This window comes from Mauremys mutica, chromosome 7 (assembly GCF_020497125.1).
Source record: "Mauremys mutica isolate MM-2020 ecotype Southern chromosome 7, ASM2049712v1, whole genome shotgun sequence".
In the NCBI taxonomy this organism is placed as follows: Eukaryota; Metazoa; Chordata; order Testudines; family Geoemydidae; genus Mauremys; species Mauremys mutica.
The window spans coordinates 5,253,294-5,275,327 of record NC_059078.1 but is presented as its reverse complement, the minus strand read 5'-3'; the positions used below and the strand labels follow the sequence as shown (position 1 = coordinate 5,275,327).

Sequence of the window (22,034 nt, the reverse complement as noted above, 5' to 3'; positions counted from 1 at the left end):
ATTCACTAAAGTCTGTGTCCACTGCCTTGCTGGTTTCCCCTGGAATCAAGCACAGAACAACTGGAGTCAGAGCTTTGATCAGGTAAAGTCTGAGCCCTGGCTATGGGGATCCGTTCTTGGCTGGAAGCTGAATCTGTTCTGGATTTTTAACGTGCGTTCGATCAGCACATGCTAGTTAATTTCAAAGGGAATCTACGCATGTGGGAAATTCTCACTGACATCAATGAAAGCTATTCAGCAGGAAAACGGACACCCTTTTAATAACCAGATCCTGCAAACACATACATACATAACTTTGCACGTGAGTGGTCCTACTGAATTCACTCATTCACCTTAGCTACCACAGCCTAGATAATAATGATTGAAGTCTCATGACTGTATTAATGTAGTTGTGTGTAGTGGCCTAAGGAAGCGGTTTCTGAGTTGATTTTGGTAATAGCAAATGCATTGTTGAAAGGTTTGCCATTTTCTTCCATCCATCATGAACAGACACATTATATATCTCCATTGCAATGATCACTCTTCTGCATAAACCATCTTCCCTTCTGATTGAAACACACCCCTCCTGAAATCATGCAACTCAAACTTGGCAGTCAAATCCTGGTAGAATGGAGTCATGGTGAGCATGCGTCTCTTTTAGAAGTGACAAAGTCTGCTGTGGGCTGAAATACTCTTCTGATGCTCTTTGGTTCTCTTCTATAATCTGGTTAACTCCAGGTCTTCCACATTTGTTCCACGTTCCAGAAACAGAACTTTCAAGCTTGTTCTCACTTCCCAAGCATAACGGGGCTCCAGTATTTACCTTTTCTGAAAGTATTCTGGTGGCCTTTGTGCGGGGGACCACTTCACCAAAGGGCAATACAAATGATTGCAGCACCTGGGGCTGTGCATTAGGAATCAGGCCTGTTTGGGATTAGGGGAGAATCACACAGTATCAGTTGAGCACCTTTGCCCCACACAATCCTCCCTGAATTCGCTCTTCAGAAATATGTATGCACAGTTCTGAGAGTGCAATTTAGCTCTGTGGTCATTAATGATTCAAATATTAATGAATCCCACTGCAGAAGACAAAGCAGGTGAAATGTCATTTTGAAAAGCTATTAGAATCAGTCTCTGTCTGCGGGGAAAAGTCATTTCTCATTTCAAGTCCAGACACCTTTCAGAATATGGCACATCACTTTGGACCAAATTCTGCTCCATAACCCGTGGTTGTGGAGGGCTCTGACCTATGGAGCTGGTGTAGAATCCTAATGAATTCAGGCACCAAACTCCCTTAGACTCATTTGAAAATATCAGGTGTAAGGTGTAAATGCACACACCACTCTTGGGTACAATTATTCAGCTACATAATTCACCTGTTAAAATCCCACCCCCAAAGCATTTTATTAAAGGAAATTTTGGGGGAAAAAACCTCTTTACTGGAAATACATCACCGAAGTGGTTCTTAGGCATGTGCCAATAGCCATCAGAAGAGTGAATTCCTGTTAAAGAAAAAGACACACAAGGGTGAAAATGTAAATAAAGAAAATGGCAGCTAACGGCAATGACACGTATTCCCCATACCACTAACACTGAATGTCGATGCACTGAAAACATTACATGAGATGTCTAGTTCAGATAAGGAACGATGTGTCAAGCTGCTGTCGATATTAATATTGAAATGTAGCTTATTCCTGATGTTGGATCAGTGTTTCCTCGAAGGAAGGAATAAAATATATGTTAGGGGAACGTGTAAATTAAGGAGCACATCGGTTCCAGAGAGAGAGTTTTGAATCAATATGGTTTAAAAGAAGTAGACTGAAGGACTTAAAGGCTCATGACACAGTGGACTATAGAACCACTAGATAGGTATACAATGAAAGGGAAATACATCTGAGTCTGTTTCATGCCTACTATTATTTGGAGTTATTATTTCCACTGCTTGCATCCGAAGAAGTGGGTATTCACCCACGAAAGCTCATGCTGCAAAACGTCTGTTAGTCTATAAGGTGCCACAGGATTCTTTGCTGATATTATTTGGAGTGTTTTTCTAAATCTCTAATATTAACTGTGGTGCTCTGGAGATACTGCATGTGGCAGAATGAAGAGAGAGGTGATGAATGTTGCATGCAACAGCTGCTTTCATCAATCCATCAGAGACTTTGCCAGGCATAAATAGATCTCAGCTTTAAACAACTCTTTTTAATTCATAGGATATGCAAATTGGAAATAATTAGGCTACTTGGGTCAAACGCTCACAAGATGAATGCATGCCACAGAACCTCAGCATCTCCTTGCGTATTGCTTGTTCCCAAACCTTTATGATTTATCACAGGCCAACTCTGTGCCAAGCAGGAGACACACTGATCTGCAGAGACTTATGGGAAGAAAGAAAATATCCAACCAGGCTTATGGGCTGCCCTGCGAATGCAACAGGCACAGTTGCCCTCCTGGTTTTTTCACTGCTCCGGGAAGTAAATTCCATGTCTCTGCCAGTTCTCAATATACTATGGGAGGGGGGTGGAGCCAAGGCTCTGCTCCCTCCTCCCTCCAGACCAACAGTACTAGGGAGGGGAATGTAGCAGTTTTGCATAACCTGCTGCCCCTGGCAGGCCAGAAGCAGTGGTACAATGTACCCGCCCACAGAACGTGTCCCTAAAGGGCAGCAAAAGGCCACCGGAGCCTTGTTCTCTCTTTGCTTAGCTTTACAGCTGCTGGACAATATAAATATTGGAGAATTCGCATGGGGAAGACGGGCCTTGTCCAGACAGGGATTTTAGCCACCCGGATTCAGTGGAGTTACTGTGGATTTACACCCATCACAATGAAGAGCAAAAATCAGGCCTTAGACATAGATTCCAAGGCCAGAAAGGACCATGGTGATCATCTAGCCTGGGCTCCTATATAAGGCAGGCCAGGAACTGCCCCAAAGTCATTCCTAGAGCAGATCGTTTAGAAAAAACATCCCATCTTGATTTAAAAACGGTCAGTGATGGAGAAGCCACCAGGACCCTGGGGAAGCTGTTCCAGTTGTTAATTACTCTCACTGCCTTATTTCCAGTCTGAATAACCTAGCTTTACCTTCCAGCCACTGGACTGCATGAGACTCTCACTGCTAGATTGAAGAGCCCATTAGTAAATATCCGTTTCCCATGTAGATACTTACGAGGGGCGACTTGATGACAGTCTATATGTTATCTCCTTACAACTCCTGCGCCGCATGTCCTGCTGCTCCAGCCGTAAATCAGGCCTGCCCTCGAAGTCTGCGCTGAAATCCTGGCATAGACAGAGCCCCAGGAATCCGCAATCTCTGGGTCTGCTCCCCATGCTCCAGGCCCCACAGCTCCCGCTGTCTATGAGGGCTGGAAATAGGGCCAGCCCAGGGTGAGGCAGGGGAGATGCCCATCGCTCCCCAGCTGGAGGGCTAACGCACCCAGGGGTTACTCTCTGCAGCTCTCCTTTTGCTGGGATAAGCTGCTGTTTAAGCGGACGTGTGGTGGGGGGAAGCGAGACGCTCTGGAAGGCAGGGAGCTGGGCACGGCCGCAGGGGGCGCTGGGGCAAGTATCGAGGCACACACGTATCTTTGGGCTTGAGGAGCACATGAGGCTTCAGGACACAATCACTGCCAGCTACCTGGGGGGAAAAGGAGTGCGTGGGGAGGGAAGGGGATAGAAGCCTCCACAGATTGTATATCTAGTAATACCAACATGTCTAACCGCTAGGAGAGAGGAGAAACGGGCTACAACGAGAAACACCCGGGAAGGATTATAAATGAGCAGGAAGGACTGTCCTGAACATCAAGGGACATATATGCTTCAAGGCTGACCTAGTTATTTAACTAACTAGCGGATACACCCACTAATAGCGCAGTGGGGAAGAAAGCCGTCTGCCAGCAGCATGCACACAGGACTGCGGAGGGGAAGCTGCAGTTTACAGAGGCATTGTTTGCCTTACGTCAGGAAACACCAAACTCAGTATTTTTTCTCCTGGTGCTCCCCTGTGATGTAATCGGCCCTGTACCGTGACTTTAACACAAAGGGAACATTCCGGCATGTTCTCCAGCTGTTACACATACAAACGCATGCATGGATTTTTGTTTGCATTTTTGCTATGTTATCTTCATGCCTGTCCGTGAAACTACAGTCCCCAGGCAGAGGATGTATCAGACACCAATCAGCTCATTACGGCTAAACACTACTAAAGAGCCTGTATATCCTACTCCTTCCTTGAATCTATTACTGTCAGGGCCGGTGCAACCGTTTAGGCGACCTAGGCGCTTGCCTAGGGCGCTAGGATTTGGGGGGCGGCATTTTCTTCGGCAGCGACCGCGGCGGCCGGATCTTTGGCCGCCCCAGTCGCCACCGGCATTTAGGCGGAGGGAGCTGGGGCAGGAGAGCGCGGGGAGGGCCACCTGCTGCAAGTAAGGGGGGGCGCACGTAGGGGGACTCCCTGCCCCAGCTCACCCCTGCCCCACCTCCTCCCCGAGCACGCCGTGTCTGCTTCACTTCTCCTGCCTCCCAGGCTTGCGGCGCCTAGGCTGATTGGTGCCGCAAGCCTGGGAGGCGGGAGAAGTGAAGCAGCGATGGCGTGCTCGGGGTGGAGGCAGAGCAGGGGTGAGCTGGGACGGGGGGTGCCTCAGGGTGGAGCGGGGAGCTGCTGCGGGGGGGTGTGCCTCCGGGCTAGGAATCGGGGACGCAGGAGGGCGCAGGGTGGAAGTTTCGCCTAGGGCGCGAAACATCCTTGCACCGGCCCTGATTACTGTATAAGTTCTTTTTTGAGAATGGATATGTTGCTTGGTTCTATTACTAAGTCATTCCCTCAGTTCTGTTCTTCAGATGAAAATGTTTGCTTAAACTTGAAACTTAATAATGATACCTAGCCCTTACATGGCACTTTCATCCACAGATCTCAAAGCATGTTACTGAGGTCAGTATTATCCCTATTTTACAGATGGGGAAACTGAGGCACAAAGAGGGGACATGCCTTTCTCAAGGCCACCTCTCAGACTAGGCACAGAGCTGGGAACAGAACCCAGATCTCTTGAGTCCCAGGTCAGTGCTCTAGCCACTAGGCAATGCTGCCTTCCATTTGTGTAGGCAAATAAGAACATAACGGCCATACTGGGTCAGACCAAAGGTCCATCTAGCCCAGTATCCTGTTTACCGACAGTGGCCAATGCCAGGTGCCCCAGAGGGAATGAACAGAACAGGTAATCATCAAGTGATCCATCCCGCCCTTGCCCATTCCCAGCTTCTGGCAAACAGAGGCTAGGGACACCATCCCTGCCCATCCTGGCTAATAGCCATTGATGGACCTATCCTCCATGAACTTATCTAGTTCTTTTTTGAACCGGTTATAGTCTTGGCCTTCACAACATCCTCTGGCAAGGAGTTCCACAGGTTGACTGTGCATTGTGTGAAAAAATACTTCCTTTTATTTGTTTTAAACCTGCTGCCTATTAATTTCATTTGGTGACCCCTAGTTCTTGTGTTATGAGAAGGAGTAAATAACACTTCCTTATTTACTTTCTCCACACTAGTCATGATTTTATAGATCTCTATCATATCCCCTTCCTTAGTTGTCTCTTTTCCAAGCTGAAAAGTCCTAGTTTTATTAATCTCTCCTCATACAGAAGCCGTTCCATACCCTATATCATTTTTGTTGCCATTTTCTGAGCCTTTTCCAATTCCAATATATCTTTTTTGAGATGAGGCAACCACATCTGCACGCAGTATTCAAGGTTTGGGCGAACCATGGATTTATATAGAGTCAATATGGTATTTTCTGTCTTCTTATCTATCCCTTTCTTAATGATTCCTAACGTTCAGTTCACTTTTTTGACTGGTTGCACATTGAGTGGATGTTTTCAGAGAACTCTCCATAATGACTCCAAGATCTTTCTTGAGTGGTAACGGACAATTTAGATCCCATCATTTTACAATATAGTTGGGATGATGTTTTCCAATGTGCACTACTTTGCATTTATCAACATTGAATGTCATCTGCCATTTTGTTGCCCAGTCACCCAGTTTTGTGAGATCCTTTTGTAGCTCTTCGCAGTCTGCCTGGGACTTAACTATCTTGAGCAATTTTGTATCATCTGCAAATTTTGCCACCTCACTGTTTACCCCTTTTTTCCAGATCATTTATGAATATGTTGAATAGGACTGGGTCCAGTACAGACCCCTGGAGGACACCACTACTTACCTCTCTTCATTCTGAAAACTGACCATTTGTTTCCTGTCTTTTAACCAGTTACTGATCCAGAAGAGGACCTTCCCTCTTATCCCGTGACAGATTACTTTGCTTAAGAGCCTTTGGTGAGTGACCTTCTCAAAGGATTTCTGAAAATCTAAGTACAGTTAGTCCAAAACACAAGTTGATTATGTTATTCATTTAGACCCAAATTCTACACTGGGATTTGCGAATGCAGACCCTGACAGTGCTGTCAACCTGCAATTTTATCATGAGTCATAAAAGCCCCAGCTTCTGGTGTGCTGTGCTTATGGGAGAAACTCAGCTTGTATTTAGAAAAGTAAGTTTCTAACCCTCATGGTTTTGGAGAAAAGCTTGAAAACATGATGAGTGCCCCCGAAAGGCTCAGAAAAGAGAAGGCAAATAGAAATAACCTCTCTCTCTCTCTCTCTCTATATATATTTTAAGCCAATCTCATGATTTTGGGATCCTGAGCCATGATTTTTGAATGCTTGGAGCTGGCATCCTGGTGGAGTCCCATTGTGGTTCACAGGCTGCAAGGTTCCGGGATGCTGGGTTGGGACCTGGTACTGTGGAGAAAAAAAAATGGCCATGTAAAAGAACAATGCTTTAAATTTAAGGCAGGTCAGGACAGAAAGTCACAAGTCCCTAGAGAAAGTCTCTCCCCCAGTTCAAGAAACCGGGAGGCACCAAACGAAAGGGGCAAAGCTGGAAGATAAGGATCCCCTGCCCACTGCAGTTCTTTGTTTTGTTCTGGACAATTAAACAACACAGTATTTATGTATTAATGCTTGGAGAGAGAGAGAGACAAACACACAGAAATTGGACTGTATACATTAAAACTGGGTGTTTTTATCTTGTGACACTGACTTACCTACCAGAAATGAATCACGTCTCCAAATATATGTCTGTACAATCCTTGTAAAAATCTTGGAAAATACTCAAAATGAGGATTATAAGGTCAAAACATAGTTGTTAAAATATTATCAACTTTTTGGTTTAGCGCAGGCTTATTTTACACTGTTATAATATCACCATACTCTTCAAATGTACATTGTATGCAATAACTTTATTAGGGTCAAATAGATATCACAATATAGATCCATCCACTGAGTAGCCATAAATTGGTTACAACAATCATATAAGACTATGCTGTTTTATGCTAAGATGCTTTTAACATTACAGCTCATACAATATTATAGACGGATACACTTTTATTTAGAAATGCAGATGATCAGTTTCAATTATGATGCTGTGTTTCAGGCTTCAAACTGAGTAAGAAAAGAGAGTTTAAGGTGACCCTTTTGGCTACACAGAATCCCATGTACGGTAAGAAGCAAAGTCCAAATCCTCAGTGAAGCGATGCCAATTTACACCCGCTAGGAATCTGGCCTTTATATATTTTAAGATGAGTTTTTTTAGATTTTGCCATCTTCCTAACATTTACTGATAGTACCAAAACCGTTATTCAAAACCAGCATTCACCATAATGATGGAACAGAACTGTCATTTAATGATTTTCAAATAGCATAGATGGAAATATTTCCATCTGGAATAAAGGAATAATTATATTTTATAATGTTGACTAACAACGGTCTATGTCGTTGCCATGTTTTATTAAAATTACGCATGCTACACGTGGCATATTTTTCACATGGTTTTGGTTACTGATATCTGCACCTCTGTTATCCTAATTAAATAAATACCTTTGTAAACATATAACACAGTTACTTGGTCCTTAGTTTTCACAGCTCACATTAAAAGTTTCACAAAACATCAATAGAAATAGTGATTTATAGAATGAATACTTAGCTTAGTTAACGAGAATAAAGATTGGTCAGGTACCGTTTATGCTACTGAATGCTCTTTCAAGGAAAAACATTTTAGTTACAAAGCATTCAGAACTTGGGTAAGCCATATACCCAACTCTGCAAAATATAGAAAATATACATACATTTTCTTAAACATACATTTAACAAAAAAAAGTAGTGGCAGAAATTGAAAAATTCCATATACAGGGTCCAAAACATTCTGTTGGTGTGAAACTGCTTATTCATGCACTAAGTCACACGGGAATTGGTTAATCAAAATAATAATTTAAAAAATCCTCTGGAAAAAATATACTAAAAACAAATGCTCTAAAGCGTCACAAACAGGCAGTCTTGAAAATTTGGGAACAATGTTACATGCATCGTAATATACTGACTAATCTTTAGAAATCAGAATAAAACACTTCTGTTTTTCACCAAAATGCAGAAGAAAAATTCCATTCTACTTCATTATGTTATGCATATTACATACTACAGACTTGAGGCTACAAAATGCTTCTACCATTTTAGTACACATACAAACTACCATAAAGTTATCTATACAATACATACAACAATACTTACTCCAGTTCACCACCTGTGATGAATACATCATCATCAGTTGTCTAGTGACAAAAATAACAAACTAGCCACCACCATCTGCTTCAATAAGTATCATTAGATCTTTGATTTACATGACATACTCTCATGGAGTATTACTTTATTTAAACTTTCTTTACAAATCTGGTGCCACTGAAATCTAGTGTTGTTACACTGTTTACATATAAGGGATATAAGAATGCAAACTCTGTGAATGCTAAATTTGATTGGCAAATGAGGTGGGCCCACTCTGACTATAGCTCTGTTGCTGGCCATATTCACCCACCTGGCCATAGTTAGCTTGTTGGCCAAAGCCTGCAGGTTGGTTATATCCTCCAGTTGGGCCATAGTTGTCTTGATTATAACCACCTTGGTTATAGCTGCTTGATTGTTTCTCCATGGTGTCTGGAGGGTGCCTCTGGCCCGAGGAATGCCACCCAGTCTCCTTAAAAACAAACCAAATATTTCCTGCCCAGAGAATAAAGTTCAAGAATCCAAAGACCTAAACAAGAACCAAAGCAATTCATCAGTACAAAGGCCTGATTTTTGTGGCCTAATATATATATGTATGTTCAGCTTTATCCAATACACTTCTTTTAATTAAATGAGCCTAGGCTATTTAAAGACAACCCTTCCCAAAAGGCTCAGGAAGCTACATGCTCAGCTGTGAAACAAGGGTTCGTCCCTAGCCCAAAATAGTCAGGGACAGAGGCTGCAAAGCCCATCTTTTTGCCCAAGTAGCTAAACCAGTTGGGGTTTGAAGATGGTTGTTTATAGGGGACGGGAGTTGCCAGAGAAAGCCTTGACTATTTTGTTGTGTTGGCGGTTGAAGGTTTTGCTGTTGTCTTTGTAACATTAATTAGTGTTAGAGGCACTCATGATTTGCTGAAACTTAAACTTTTCATGGGAACAGGCCAGTTTGACAACTTTCAATTCTTTTTTAATTTGTCAAAATGTCCCCCCCCCCACCATTTTCTAAATGAACAGTTCTGCTTCTCGCTTTGAAATTCCTTGGCTTAGAAATTCAGAGTAAAAATTAAGTCAAAATTGAAACAAAATTTCAGTTGACCCAACCTGAATATGTTTGGATTATCTGTTCATGAACCTTGAGATTTCAACTTTTCAGCTCGATGTGGAGTGAGAAGAAAATGTCGAAATCTTGAACATTTTTTGTCAGGTCAGGAAGACTGTTTTCCTCCCAGCTCTACTTAAGACAAACACAGAGTGTTTATTTTTCAACACGTGATGGTAGATTCAAGCTGAAAGCAAACATAACCTTTGCTGCACCCAGGAAGCGCAGTGCGAGCGTGCACAATACTAATTCTGGTTTTTGTGTGTCTCATTCTGATGCTGCCGCTGCGACCACCTTTGTTGGGCTGTGGTGTTCCACCTGCAGAGCTCATTGCCGCTGAAGAAAATACATTTGGAGGAGACGGCGATATACAAGTAGAATACCGAATTATAGGTGGGGTGTATGGGAGGGTGCTCTTATGGGCAGTCTGGCTTAGATCCTGCATGGATGGGGATGAGCATCCAGATGGAAAGATAAGCAAAGGTGGAGTGTCAAAGGAAGGGAAATGGCTTGTTGGCAGCTCAAAGTTTAGCTAAGCATTGGAACCTTGGTCTGTAAGATCGTTGGTGCAGGGACCAAAGGCAAAGGCATAAATATTCCGCACATTAGAGAACCATACCTATGGGAGATACATTCGTAAAATCACACTTGTTTTATAGGTGTGTCCTCAATGTTCACTTTGAAAGTGAACTGACTGTTGAATGAAACTACCCGTGAGTCAGTCTATAATTTCTCTCCATGGTAACTATCTCAGTGGGGCAGCAATTTCAGTCAAATCATTGGCAACGTTTTAGGAACTTCCAGAGAAGTTAGTGGACCTACATTGATTTACAGCAGCTGAGGATGTGGCGCAATCGGCATGTTCAGAGAGCTGAAAATAGGTGCACACACTTTCATTGCCTTACAGAAAAAAAAATTAACAGATCTACTTACAACCGAAGTGTTTAAGCTTGACATAACGGGGCTGCGCACAGGCATGCATTTGTTAGACTGCTGTTTGCAAGCCGACATCAGTAATAGCACTTCGTCTGGATCAGTAGCAATCTTTACATCAGACAGTCCCTTTGCCCAAGCAGACGAACCCACCAGCCACAAGAAGGAGAAGACCACTGTCACGATGAAGTCCTGTAAAACCAGATGAGACAAAAGCATTAGATAGATGTGTCTACTGGGCAGCGAAGCATCAGAGGAAATGTATCAAAAAATCAAACTTCAGACTATAGGACAGAAAGAGAGCTTTGTATTGCCTGGCAATAATCTGATGGTCTTAAGCCACAGCCAGAATTTTCAAAAGTGCTCAGTGCCCCCCGTTAGGTAGAGACTTTCAAATGAGCACAGATCTGATTTAAGTTTCTAAGTAAGTGGCCAGATTTTCAGAAGAGTCCATCCAGCCTGCTGGATGCTGAACTGTCTTGAAAAATCTGTCCCTCAGTGTCACAAAGCAGGCTGCTGGGAGGTGAGTGAATTTGTAAATCTGGCCCGTATTTAGATGTCTAGGTAGGAGCTGAACTCTTGACTGTCTGGCCATGCCAGCAGTTCCACACATGCTTCATTTTAGCTCAGTTACCATTTGCTGTGTGCTCAGCAGCTCCTTTGCAAAATGCTGTCACTGCGCATCAATATTTCAGCTGAGCGCCATCTGAAACTGACTAGGCCTTCACTACCACCAGCAGAAACCAACCAACCAAAAACATTCCAAGGGCTTGGTTCTGCAAGGTACCACACACCATTACCTACTACTTCCTACCAATGTGAAGCCCCGAGAGAACGAACTTCAGGGCTTTATGTGTCTAATGAACAACCGAAAGTGCGTTGCCCATTCTCTGTTACAGACATGCCTACACACACCTCTCACTTTTTACAGGAACAAGTGACCAAACTCTATTGCTACTGTGTGGGTCTTGGGAGGAAAAAAAGTGTTATATTTTTCAAGCTTTTTATGTCCTGCTAAAACTAAGGAGCCATTCTACTGTCACTCTTCATCCCATCTGTCAGTCTGCAGCAGATGGTTGACGTGTTGCAAGTCTAACGCGCCACTCACTACATGATTGTGTCTTGGTATCCCACCATCTCCCATGCAGGCTGCTTTCCCTCTCTTGCCCTCACCCCCGTCACACACACTTTAACATATAAGGGAGGTATGACTGGAAGTGAAAGAATGCAGTACAAAGTGCAGTATGGTGGGTTGACATGCAAAGCATAAGTGATATTTTAAATTTAGAGGAGGGTCATCGCCTCAGTCTCCCCCCCTCCTTTTGATGCTGGAAGCCACTTAAATCCATAAGCCACCCTTACAAGAAATAATGAAGAAGCGATTTCTTCACCCTCACAAACAGGATTAAATTTACTGCACCTCAATAGAATGCCAAAAGCTCGCGACTCTCTTTAATGGCAAACCTCCCTGACACACAGGTCTGCAGCAGCTAAATGGCCATGCTACGATGCTTTGATTTACACTGACCTCGCTTCTTGCTACCTAGAGGGATTCTCTTGAAGCTTGTGTTACGGAATTGATGACAAATATATCAACACCCAAGGGCTTCATGGTGGGTAAAAATGCTAGGCCTGAGTGCAATTCATTTAGTCTCAAGGACACCTCCAATGAAAAGATGTTATTCTTTGAAGCCTTAGCAGTAAAAAAACTCCAAATCCTAGCTCCTACGGGTATGGTTTAACGGCAAATATCTTCCTGAAAAATCATACCTGGGGCTGAAACTGCTGAGATAATTGCTACATTGACATTTAGCACAATTCACATTTTATTTACTGAGGTCCACTCTTACAGGGCCTGGCATGTAATCTAATTGCACATCACCACTGCACATCAAATGTCACATGGGTTCCAATCCAAGCCTTTTTTATTAAGCATAATTTGTTTTTCTTAATTCTGCCAGAATTTTAATACCTTGGAAATTAAATCAAGCTGAGGAAGTCAAGGCTTTTTTTTTTTAATAACACTGGGTAGAAATTTGAGGTGGGTAGAAGCAAATTGAGTGAAACTAACTTGATAATGAAGATTAAGCTTGCTAAGAAAGGAAAGCTTAACAACTGGCAAAGCACTTCATGCAGGTGCCTCCAGCCGGAGACTTTTCAGAGCTAATGTAGTGTTCACTATGCATCAGGTGTGTTGGCTAATCTCTTTCCTTTCTCTAGTGTCATTTGGAAAAAGAGCGGACAACGCAGTCAGCTGAAATGTGCTGGATTCCTGGGCTTCAGTTTGTCGAATCCTGTGTGATTGTTCTGCAGCTGCCCTGATGCTTTGGCCCTGTTTACAGTTGGGATGGGAATGTATTAACACCAACAGGTTTCAAGCTGGTGCAGGCTAAGCGTGGTTTGGTCAAACGTCACTCTAGAGCAGGGGTACAAATGGCAAGGCAGTCCAAGGTTGTAAAATGAGACCCCGATCTAGGGAGAGGGATACAGAAAAATGCCACTCCAAACTGGGGCACAGAGCATGGGGAGAAAACGTACAGGAGAGCAGGCACAACACGTGTGTCCAGCCAGAAGGGAAATGTCAGAAGGTGGGCCTCTGGGAACCAGGATACTGAGTCAAAACCCTTGCCCCATTCTAAATACCAGAGAAGGTGGATCATGCCAGAAGCCAAACAGTAGTCCACATTGCAGGCCAAAAGAGGGTAATACAATATGTGTTTTAATTGGCACCTTTAGCAGGCCACAGAAGAGAGGCAGGTCCCAGCGTCCCTGGAGACCAGGATGCAAGGTCCCAAGATTTTGAAGCCATGACTAGCTGGGTAGAAGGGAACAACTGTGTGAGTAGAACAAGCTTATGTCTACCAAAGGTTTGTCAGTCTGGGCTGACCTGTGTGGCTTTGGCTAGAATTTGAACCCGCTTTGATTTCAAGTGGGTTTGGGCTTCTGGCTGAATGTTCCCACAGCTCTGGGAGGAGCAGAGCTACAAGATAACAACGTGCTGAAAATAAAAGAGAATTTCAAGCTAAGTTATTCTGGGGTTTAATTCTTAGCATGAGGATTTCTCCTTGGTAGTGAAAGCCTGAGTTTCTGTATTCTAAAACAAATCTTACATTTTGAATGTTTAATATCCCCTGAGCAATTTTTTTCTTTCGAACAAAATCAGCATTTTTAGTAGCTATCCCTCAACAATGTCTACGGATCACTTCCGTGTATTGTTGCATGGTTACTGCTCACTTCTCACTGCGAAGTTTCTCTCTCAAATCTCAGCTCACACACTCTGCTCTTTTCCTAGAGGTGCCATTGGAAAAGAGGCAAGGGCTGCACGTTCAGGGAAAGCACAAATCTAGATTTGAAATATACTGTGCAGATCCAAGAGGGTAATGTTAAGAATTGTATTTAATATTCATAGCAAAATAGTTTGTTGTCTGTTTTTTGAGTTTGGCAAAAAAATTCCTCAGTAGAGCACTTTTATGACATTTTATTTTTTTTCCAATGAAATTTTACATGATTTTTCTTTTCTATTATGACTGAGAAACATTTTGTTGGTGTCAAACTCGTGCCGCATTACTGTTTTTCAAATTTCAAGCTGCACTTGTTGTTGTGATGAGTGTTGCCACCTTCCACACTTCAGTGTTGTGGGAGGTCACTAAGTCAGATGGCATCGAGGGATACTTTGATGAACAGTAGCAAAATTTGTACCTATGTATGTTAAGATAGGCACAATCACATGGCAGACTTTAGAACATATGCATAAGAACGGCCATACTGGGTCAGACCAAAGGTCCATCTAGCCCAGTATCCTGTCTACTGACAGAGGCCAATACAAAGTGCCCCAGAGGGAATGAACAGAAGAGGTAATCATCAAGTGATCCATCCGTCCTTGCACATTCCCAGCTTTTGGCAAACAGAGGCTAGGGACACCATCCCTGCCCATCCCAGCTAATAACCATCAATGTACCTATCCTTCATGAACTTATCTAGTTCTTTTTTGAACCATGTTATAGTCTTGGCCTTCACAACATCCTTTGGCAGAGCACAGCAGGGCTCAGGAAACAATCTCTTCCCCTTCAGCTGCATTAAAAAATGGCAACAAGATTATAGAGATTCCTCTGGTATTTCTATAAGGTATTTGCTACCGCTGGAGGCAAGTTCCTAATTTTTGTAACCCAGCAGTGTGACTGGGTATGGACAACTCTACATTTGGAGAAGGTTCAGGTCCAGATATGTGGCTGTTTTTCCAATCCAATCCTCCCAGTATTTGAAGGGACCCATCAGAACATTTTAGATTAAAAAATGCTACAGTTTTCATGGATATATAATTGTGAATTTTTAATTATGTACCAAATTAACGTTAATGAGCCACAAACCATCAATTCCCCATTTCTTTGTAACATCTCCCAGGTGACTGATTGAACAAAGACATTAAATGTTTGCTCTGTCTCCTTCAAAAGAACAGCCAATCATTTCCAGAATATGCACTTTCCTTCAGCCATACAAAATGCTCCTTGTCTGAAGACAAAGTAATCTCTATATTAGCATGTTCCAGTTTGGGGTGTAAAAGTTCTCCTTCGGTACAATGGGGATATAGTATTAGCCTTCTCCCAGCCTATGTCTTGTGTATTTAGACTAAATTCTTCAAGGCACAGGCAATTCCTTATGAAATAAAAGTGTAGCACGTAGCACAAAGGGGCCCTGATATTGGTATCATGGTTGAGGCCCTCTGGGCACCACTGTAATTCAAATGAATGAAAAATAATAATGCCTACCAGCATTTCCCTTTGAGATGCTCCTCTTTACAAAAGATTTCACTCAGCTCTAAATTATAGCTAAACAATTAGAATGAACGTTCCACATTCTCTCTCATTGTTCTTAGATTCTATAAGGAAGCACAATTTCAGCCTCTGCTGAAAGGTTTGCAATGTGCTACGTAACTCGACCAATTTTTCAGACTACTTTTTGAAAAATGTTAACAAACCATGCAGAAAAGAAATGTACAGCCCCCTAATGCATGTGATCACATTCCTCAATGCCAAAAGTCACAGCTATACGTGTCTTCACCTTCCCTTTTGTTAACCTTTAAGAGAAAGAGGTAAGCCTATTTTTTTTTTTTAATTTCAGGTAGTACATTGGCTACCTGTTTTGCCTCCTGTCGTATAATACTGTTCTGAAAATACTTCCTGGATTGATGAATTCCCCCCACATAAATCTGACCATGCTGGAGAGACATCACTTCTAGATCTGGCATAAGGTTTTGTACAAGATTTATATGCCTAGATTTATATGCCTAGATATATAAGTATATCTAGGCATATAGATAGATTTATATGCCAAGATATATAGATTTATATATATAGATATATATATATATAGATATATAGATATATGCCAAGATATATAGATATATGCCAAGATAGATAGATTTATATGCCAAGATTTATATGCCTAGTGATAAGCAAAGGCTTGGAGCGGATTTGACAGAGTCTGAAAAATGATTCCCCCCGCCAGTCCAAATTGATGCCTGTCTGTTTATCAGCAAATTCTAGGGATGAGGAAGCCCCTGAACCAGAATATAAAGTTAAAGGAAAAGAAGTCCAGGGAGCTGGCTGTATCCTTATTGACTTTTCACTGAAGGAGCTTGCTAGCAGGCTGCCATATTCAGGTATGGAAACTGACAAAGTGCTGAGGGATCAGCTAAGAGGAAAATGAAGAATTTCCAGACTCTGCCTTTTGCACGCAAGATGGGCATTTTTCTGTTCTTTCTCTTGCCCCTGGCTAACTGAAGCTTGGACAAGAATGTAGCATCTTTGAATAGTAAAATAAAATACCGGTAATCCTTCAGGTGTGATGGTTTAGCTTTATGATGATAAATCAGGTTAGTCTGGAACATTAAGAATGTGACAGATACAGTTGGAACCTTCTTGGTTCAAAGAGACAATGCACATTCTATTCTAATAAAGCATGAAGTAAAACAGTCTTGTGTTTTAAAAAAGAAATCATAGAACATCAGGGCTGGAAGGGACCTCAGGAGGTCATCTAGTCCAACACCCTGCTCAGCGCAGGAGCAATCCCTAACTAATTCATCCCAGCCAGGGCTTTGTCAAGCCTGACCTTAAAAACCTCTAAGGAAGGAGATTCTGACAAATGTGGATTGAAAATGTCACTTTGAAATGCACAGAATGCTTAAGATTATTGGTAGCTTTCATTTTTCTTTTAATTGTAAAGAGGCAGTCATTGTTCTGTGTATTTGTTCTCTGGATTTTTATGAAAATTCTTATTTTCTAAAATACAAAAGGAGGACAAAATTTAAAAATATGCAGCAAAGGATATCTTGTGAAGAAGAGAAAAATAGACACGATTGTTTTAAATGTACATATTTGTAATTATTACATACTATATGTAGAATACCAAATAACCTCCTGTTTGTTTTAATTATTCACTGAATTCCAGATGCTAAGGAAAGACTTCATCCTTTTACATGCGTATTTTCAATGAGATGTATCCACTGATCACTTTGCAAGTGAGAAGTCTCTCTTCAATTTTGTAGTCATCAGTATCAGTTTTCTAATGCTCTTATTAATTTGTGCCGTTATTGAACTGATTTGAATATTAAAGTTACATTCAATAGTAATTAAATGTATGTGATTTTTCAAGATGACCTATAAATCTCCCCCAGAAAACAGTAAAAGCAGATGAAGGCACAATGTATTATAGCTGTCACATAACATATTCTAAGTGGGGTACACATGGAGAAGCTTGTAAAGAAAAACAAGACGATGGATGATATGTACTGACTGACGCAGATTATGAATGTTCTCCCAAACAGTTTCCCATTCAGAACATGATGGAAATATCCCATTGCCTGCCCCACATTCCCAAAAGCTTTGTATGGCTTAATTGGATTGGTTACTATCTGCTTGCCAATGACGGAGACTATATAGCTTTTCAGTACGTTATTGAAATAGATGAGGCTGGAATGCATTAAGGTTATCCAGTCTGATTCTGATCTCAGACCAGTGTAAATCAGGAGCGACTCCCCGGGAGATAATGGAGTCACTCCACTGTAATGTGCTCAGAAACAGGGCCATCGGCCTCAGATTAGATACCTGCCCTGAGTAATGGATGTCTCAGAAAATGACTTTTTTTTTGGTAAACCTCAGAATTAGACTCTATGCCCATTAGAGTCTAGGTCACCCGTGTAATTAATTCCTTTAAAAATATTCCTGTCTGTTGAATACTAATCCATTACTAGAATAGTTTTTCATTTACATTTGTTCCCCTACTTTTTCATTCCTCGAGATGGACCCAGATTTATATTTAGAATGTGCATGTTGTTTAGGATTTTGAAATAAAACAAAGTTCAGCTGCAGAGTCAAATGTGACTGATGCTTAGAATTATTATTAACAGACAGCTCAGTACATACTGTACATACATATTACATAAAAAAAACCCAACTATGTTAAAAGAACATTATGGTTGCAGAGGGAAGCACCCAAAAGTCAGGAAATGCCAAAATTAAGATTGCTCTTGTCCCCGCTTCCCCATCTTCTGCTCCCTCTGCTCCTGTCCCCAAGTCCTGGCTCTCCTTCCAATCCCCACTCCCTGCTACAATCAGCTCTCTCTCCCCTTCCTCTTTTTCTCCCATCTGCATTTGAGCCAGGTAGCTCCCGCCTTCTCTGCCACACTGCCTGGGTGGGGGCCTGCAGTGAGAGAAAGGAGAGACAGGCTCCCTGCTCTCAGTTCCTGTGACGGCTACCACAGAGGCCAGCAGTCAGAGGGAACAATTACAAGGAAAGTCTCGAGCCTGCTCAATGGCTCTGTGAGGATAAGCCCAAGCACCGGGTGGTCAGTATGCAGGAGCAGACGGGGGATGGAGCATACTTAGTGCAGAAGGAATCTATATAAGGGCTGGTCTACACTAAGGGGGAAAATCGATATAAGATACGCAACTTCAGCTACGTGAATAACGTAGCTGAAGTCGAAGTATCTTATATCGATCACTTACCCGTCCTCACGGCGCGGGATCGATGTCCGGGGCTCTCCATGTCGACTCCGCCACCGCCGTTCGTGGTGGTGGAGTTCCGGAATCGATAGGAGCGCGTTCGGGGATCGATATATCGCGTCTAGATGAGACGCGATATATCGATCCCTGAAAAATCGATCGCTACCCGCCGTAGACGTAGCCTAAGATTCCAGGACTGTCATTGGGTGTCGCTCTGAAGCCCAGAATGCCTGTTGAGTCAGTGTGAAGAGATGAAAAGCACTGCAAGCTTGGCCGAGAACAATTTTGTCCAGGATATCACCCGGGTTATCATCCCCGGGACTTGCAGTCTGTTACTCTCCCATTTTAAGTTATCAGACATTTTGCCTTTACAAATTACACGTGTACATGGTACAGCTACAGTAAGGTATGTATCTATTCTATGCCACGAGTCTTAGACCACTCAGAGATAACTCAGCCAATCACACCCTTAATCTACAGCTAATATGCAAGCAACAATTTCATTGGCTGTATGAAGGAAACTGCACAGATGGTGGATTACTTTGTGGCTCTGCCACACCTGTGTGTGACAGCCCAGGTTTTCAGATACTAGCCTTCAGACAATTTAGCTGTCAAGCGCTAACAAGTCTCTACTGAGTAGGTGCAAACAGAGATTTTTCAGAGGTTTATAACTTGGTCCAATGTGGGCATATTTTCAAAGGCGTGACAAAAGCACAACCCTGACCTCAGGCAGTGCTAGAATATCTCAATAAAATGGCGATATGGATTTTTTTAACATGGAAAAACAATGTATTTTTCCATAACATCGTTTTCAGAAGCAATTGAACCATTAGCGCTGACACTTTCCAAAAAAGTTCAACCTTAGGCAGATGGAAAATTTCAGCCTGAATGGTTACAATTTGGTAGAGTAATAAGTAACTGAAAACAGGGTCTTATAATGGAAACTTTACTGATAGGCATCACTACCTGCACTGTCTTTAGCATTATCATCAGACTGGCGGCAGAGGGAACTGAAATCTTTCGTTATTGGAAATATTTAATCACAATAATGTTTGATTTCTTACTGTTCTCTCCTTCTCAAGAAAATATAAGCTTCAATTAAAGTGTTGTTTATTGAAAACCTTAACACACAAATGTGTATATTTGTACAAATAATTTATACTATCTAATGATTTCTGGGTTGTCACAGTAATAAATATTGCTTTTTCATACTATTTAAAACCTTTAATTACCAAAATGTATGTTATATGGTTTTCTTGTCCCTGCAAGGAATTAAAATGTTGAATTTGTTCTAATGATACTATACTTCACATTAAATTAGGCTCAATGCGATTTGATTCATTGGCAGTGCTCCTATTGTCTATTTCAGGGTTTCTGTCCTTTTTTAAAGTTCAAGTGACACAGCTTTCCCCCCATTTTTCCTATAGAATTTATTTTAAAAATCCTGAAGTGTGAAGTTTAAAGGCGGGAGTAATCACAGAATGAACAAATGTTAATACAAGAGTGAGAGTGAAGTTTAAAAGGGGTGGGGTTTTTTTTGTTCAAGGTTAGCTTGGGATCAAGGACAAGAACAAAGTGAAGACTGAAATTGTGATCATCTTCTACCTAATGATTCACTGAGGAGCAGGCAAAAATGCACTATAGAAATGGCATTAGGAGTGCCCATCCCCAGTGATTAGAGGAAATAACTGACAATTGGTTTATGTATCTCTGCTGTGAAGAGGAGGCCTCTTAGATTGCTTCAGCGCTGCCCAGAACATTCTAGAGTTGTAGAATAACTTTCTTCGGGAGGATCAGCATCTCAGGGATCAAAGATAGGTGTGTTTCAGGCTTTTCACTGCCAATATTTCACCGTTATATGGGCTACATGGGCTTGTGCCATACAGGATGCTGGTTTGCACTTTTAATTTTCAGATTGGGAAGTAAACTCAGATGATATGGGCCCTTGAATGAGGTCTGGCTGCACCTTCTTTTTCTTCCTTTGTAGATGGGGTGAAGGCCTGAAGGTGAAAAGAACGGAGACTGACAGGCCACTTGATTGCCGATGTTTTCTGCTTCTTTGTGCCTCACCGCTACACTAACTCTTTCAGGTAGAGACATTTTAAATTACTGGGTCTCATAATCACTTCTCTTTTCCACTGGGCTTAGTGACTGAGGCATTACTCTCATTTTCTCCCTCTCACTTGGAGAAGTGGTAGATTCTCCACAATTGACAAGGAGACGTGTTTCTGGCTGAAATCGGAGGGGCAGGGCTACTCGGTGTCGATTTGTGCCACCCATGTTATCTCTGTAATAGAGATTGGTCTCTCCAACCTGAAGAGAAGATTAAGTTTGTTTTCTTTGAAGAAACCGCTTCAAGAACTCTCTATTGCCAGCACCTAAATGCTCCCAATGAATCTCACTGCATGTACAAATTATTAATTTTATTATTTATTTATATTATGGCAGTGCCTAGGAGCCCTAGTCTTGGACCAGTGCCCACTGTGCTAGGCGCAGCACAAACACAGAACATAAAGATGGTCTGTGCCCCAAGGAGCTGGACAGATGGATACAGACAGACACGGGAGTACAAGTACTCAATGAGATAATAATTGTCAGAATAAATTGTAATGGTCACTATGCTCCCAACCATGCTGTGTAAATGGATAGGCCAGTTAAAAGTCGCACTGAATGATATTTCAACAGAAAAAAATCTCAGCAAGTTACTAGAAATTTTCTGAAATTTACATGGGTTTTCATTACTAAGACACCCAGCAAGATGTCATGCTACAGTGAAACTTCATAACCATAGTCAGCACCAACAGCTGGTTACATCTTTAAAACACTGTGCAAATAGACGGCTTAATATTTAGAACACCCTTATGAGTAATGTAAATGATCCTTGTTTTACAGACGGAAAAACTGAGAACAACAACATTAGCCACAGAAGCCTATTAAATGTAACCCCGGGACTCCATTACAATTGGTTAAAGAGAACACAGTGAATTAATACTACGCTGTTACCTGTGATGACTGCACCGTGGATTTTGAATGAATTTTGGAAGCAATATGGCAGTAATATTCTTAACAGTAAAATATCATGTAATAACAAACTACATGGTATTCTGAGATTTTAGTATCATTTTTCCACTCTCCTTATTGTAAGTTATTTTCTGTAGTGATTGCAGTTGGTCCAAAAAACAACAACACTGAATTATTTTCCACAAAACAATTGAAACCAAAATTTTTCATTTTGTTCAGCTTTTTTCCTGTGGAATATTCAGATTTTCTGATTAAGCAACTTGAAATAAAAATTTATTTCATTCAAATTAAATCAAATGGAATCAAAGCAAAAAAATTGTGTATTTCACTTTTTTTAGGGATTTCCCCTCTTTCTCCCTCACCTTTTCCAGTAAATGTTTTTCCCTCCAGTGTGAAAAGGGAAA

The 22,034-nt window shown here is 41.8% G+C and overlaps 1 protein-coding gene and 1 long non-coding RNA gene across 2 annotated transcripts in view; one reads left to right on the top strand and one right to left on the bottom strand.

Moving 5' to 3' along the window:
- Positions 1 to 7,246: 7,246 nt before the first annotated feature.
- SYNPR (synaptoporin) overlaps positions 7,247 to 22,034 on the bottom strand; it is a 170,691-nt gene continuing 155,903 nt past the window's right edge. Inside the window, exons 6-7 of the mRNA XM_045025506.1 lie at positions 10,610 to 10,801; positions 7,247 to 9,106 (exon numbers count right to left, since the gene is read on the bottom strand). Of these exons, the coding sequence (XP_044881441.1) occupies positions 8,822 to 9,106; positions 10,610 to 10,801 (477 nt within the window). The 3' untranslated portion in view covers positions 7,247 to 8,821. The remainder of the gene's footprint in view (positions 9,107 to 10,609; positions 10,802 to 22,034) is intronic.
- Positions 15,519 to 21,733, top strand: LOC123374999. The gene is made up of 3 exons (XR_006581278.1): positions 15,519 to 15,698; positions 20,597 to 20,699; positions 21,502 to 21,733. It is a non-coding gene; the product is annotated as an uncharacterized LOC123374999 (long non-coding RNA).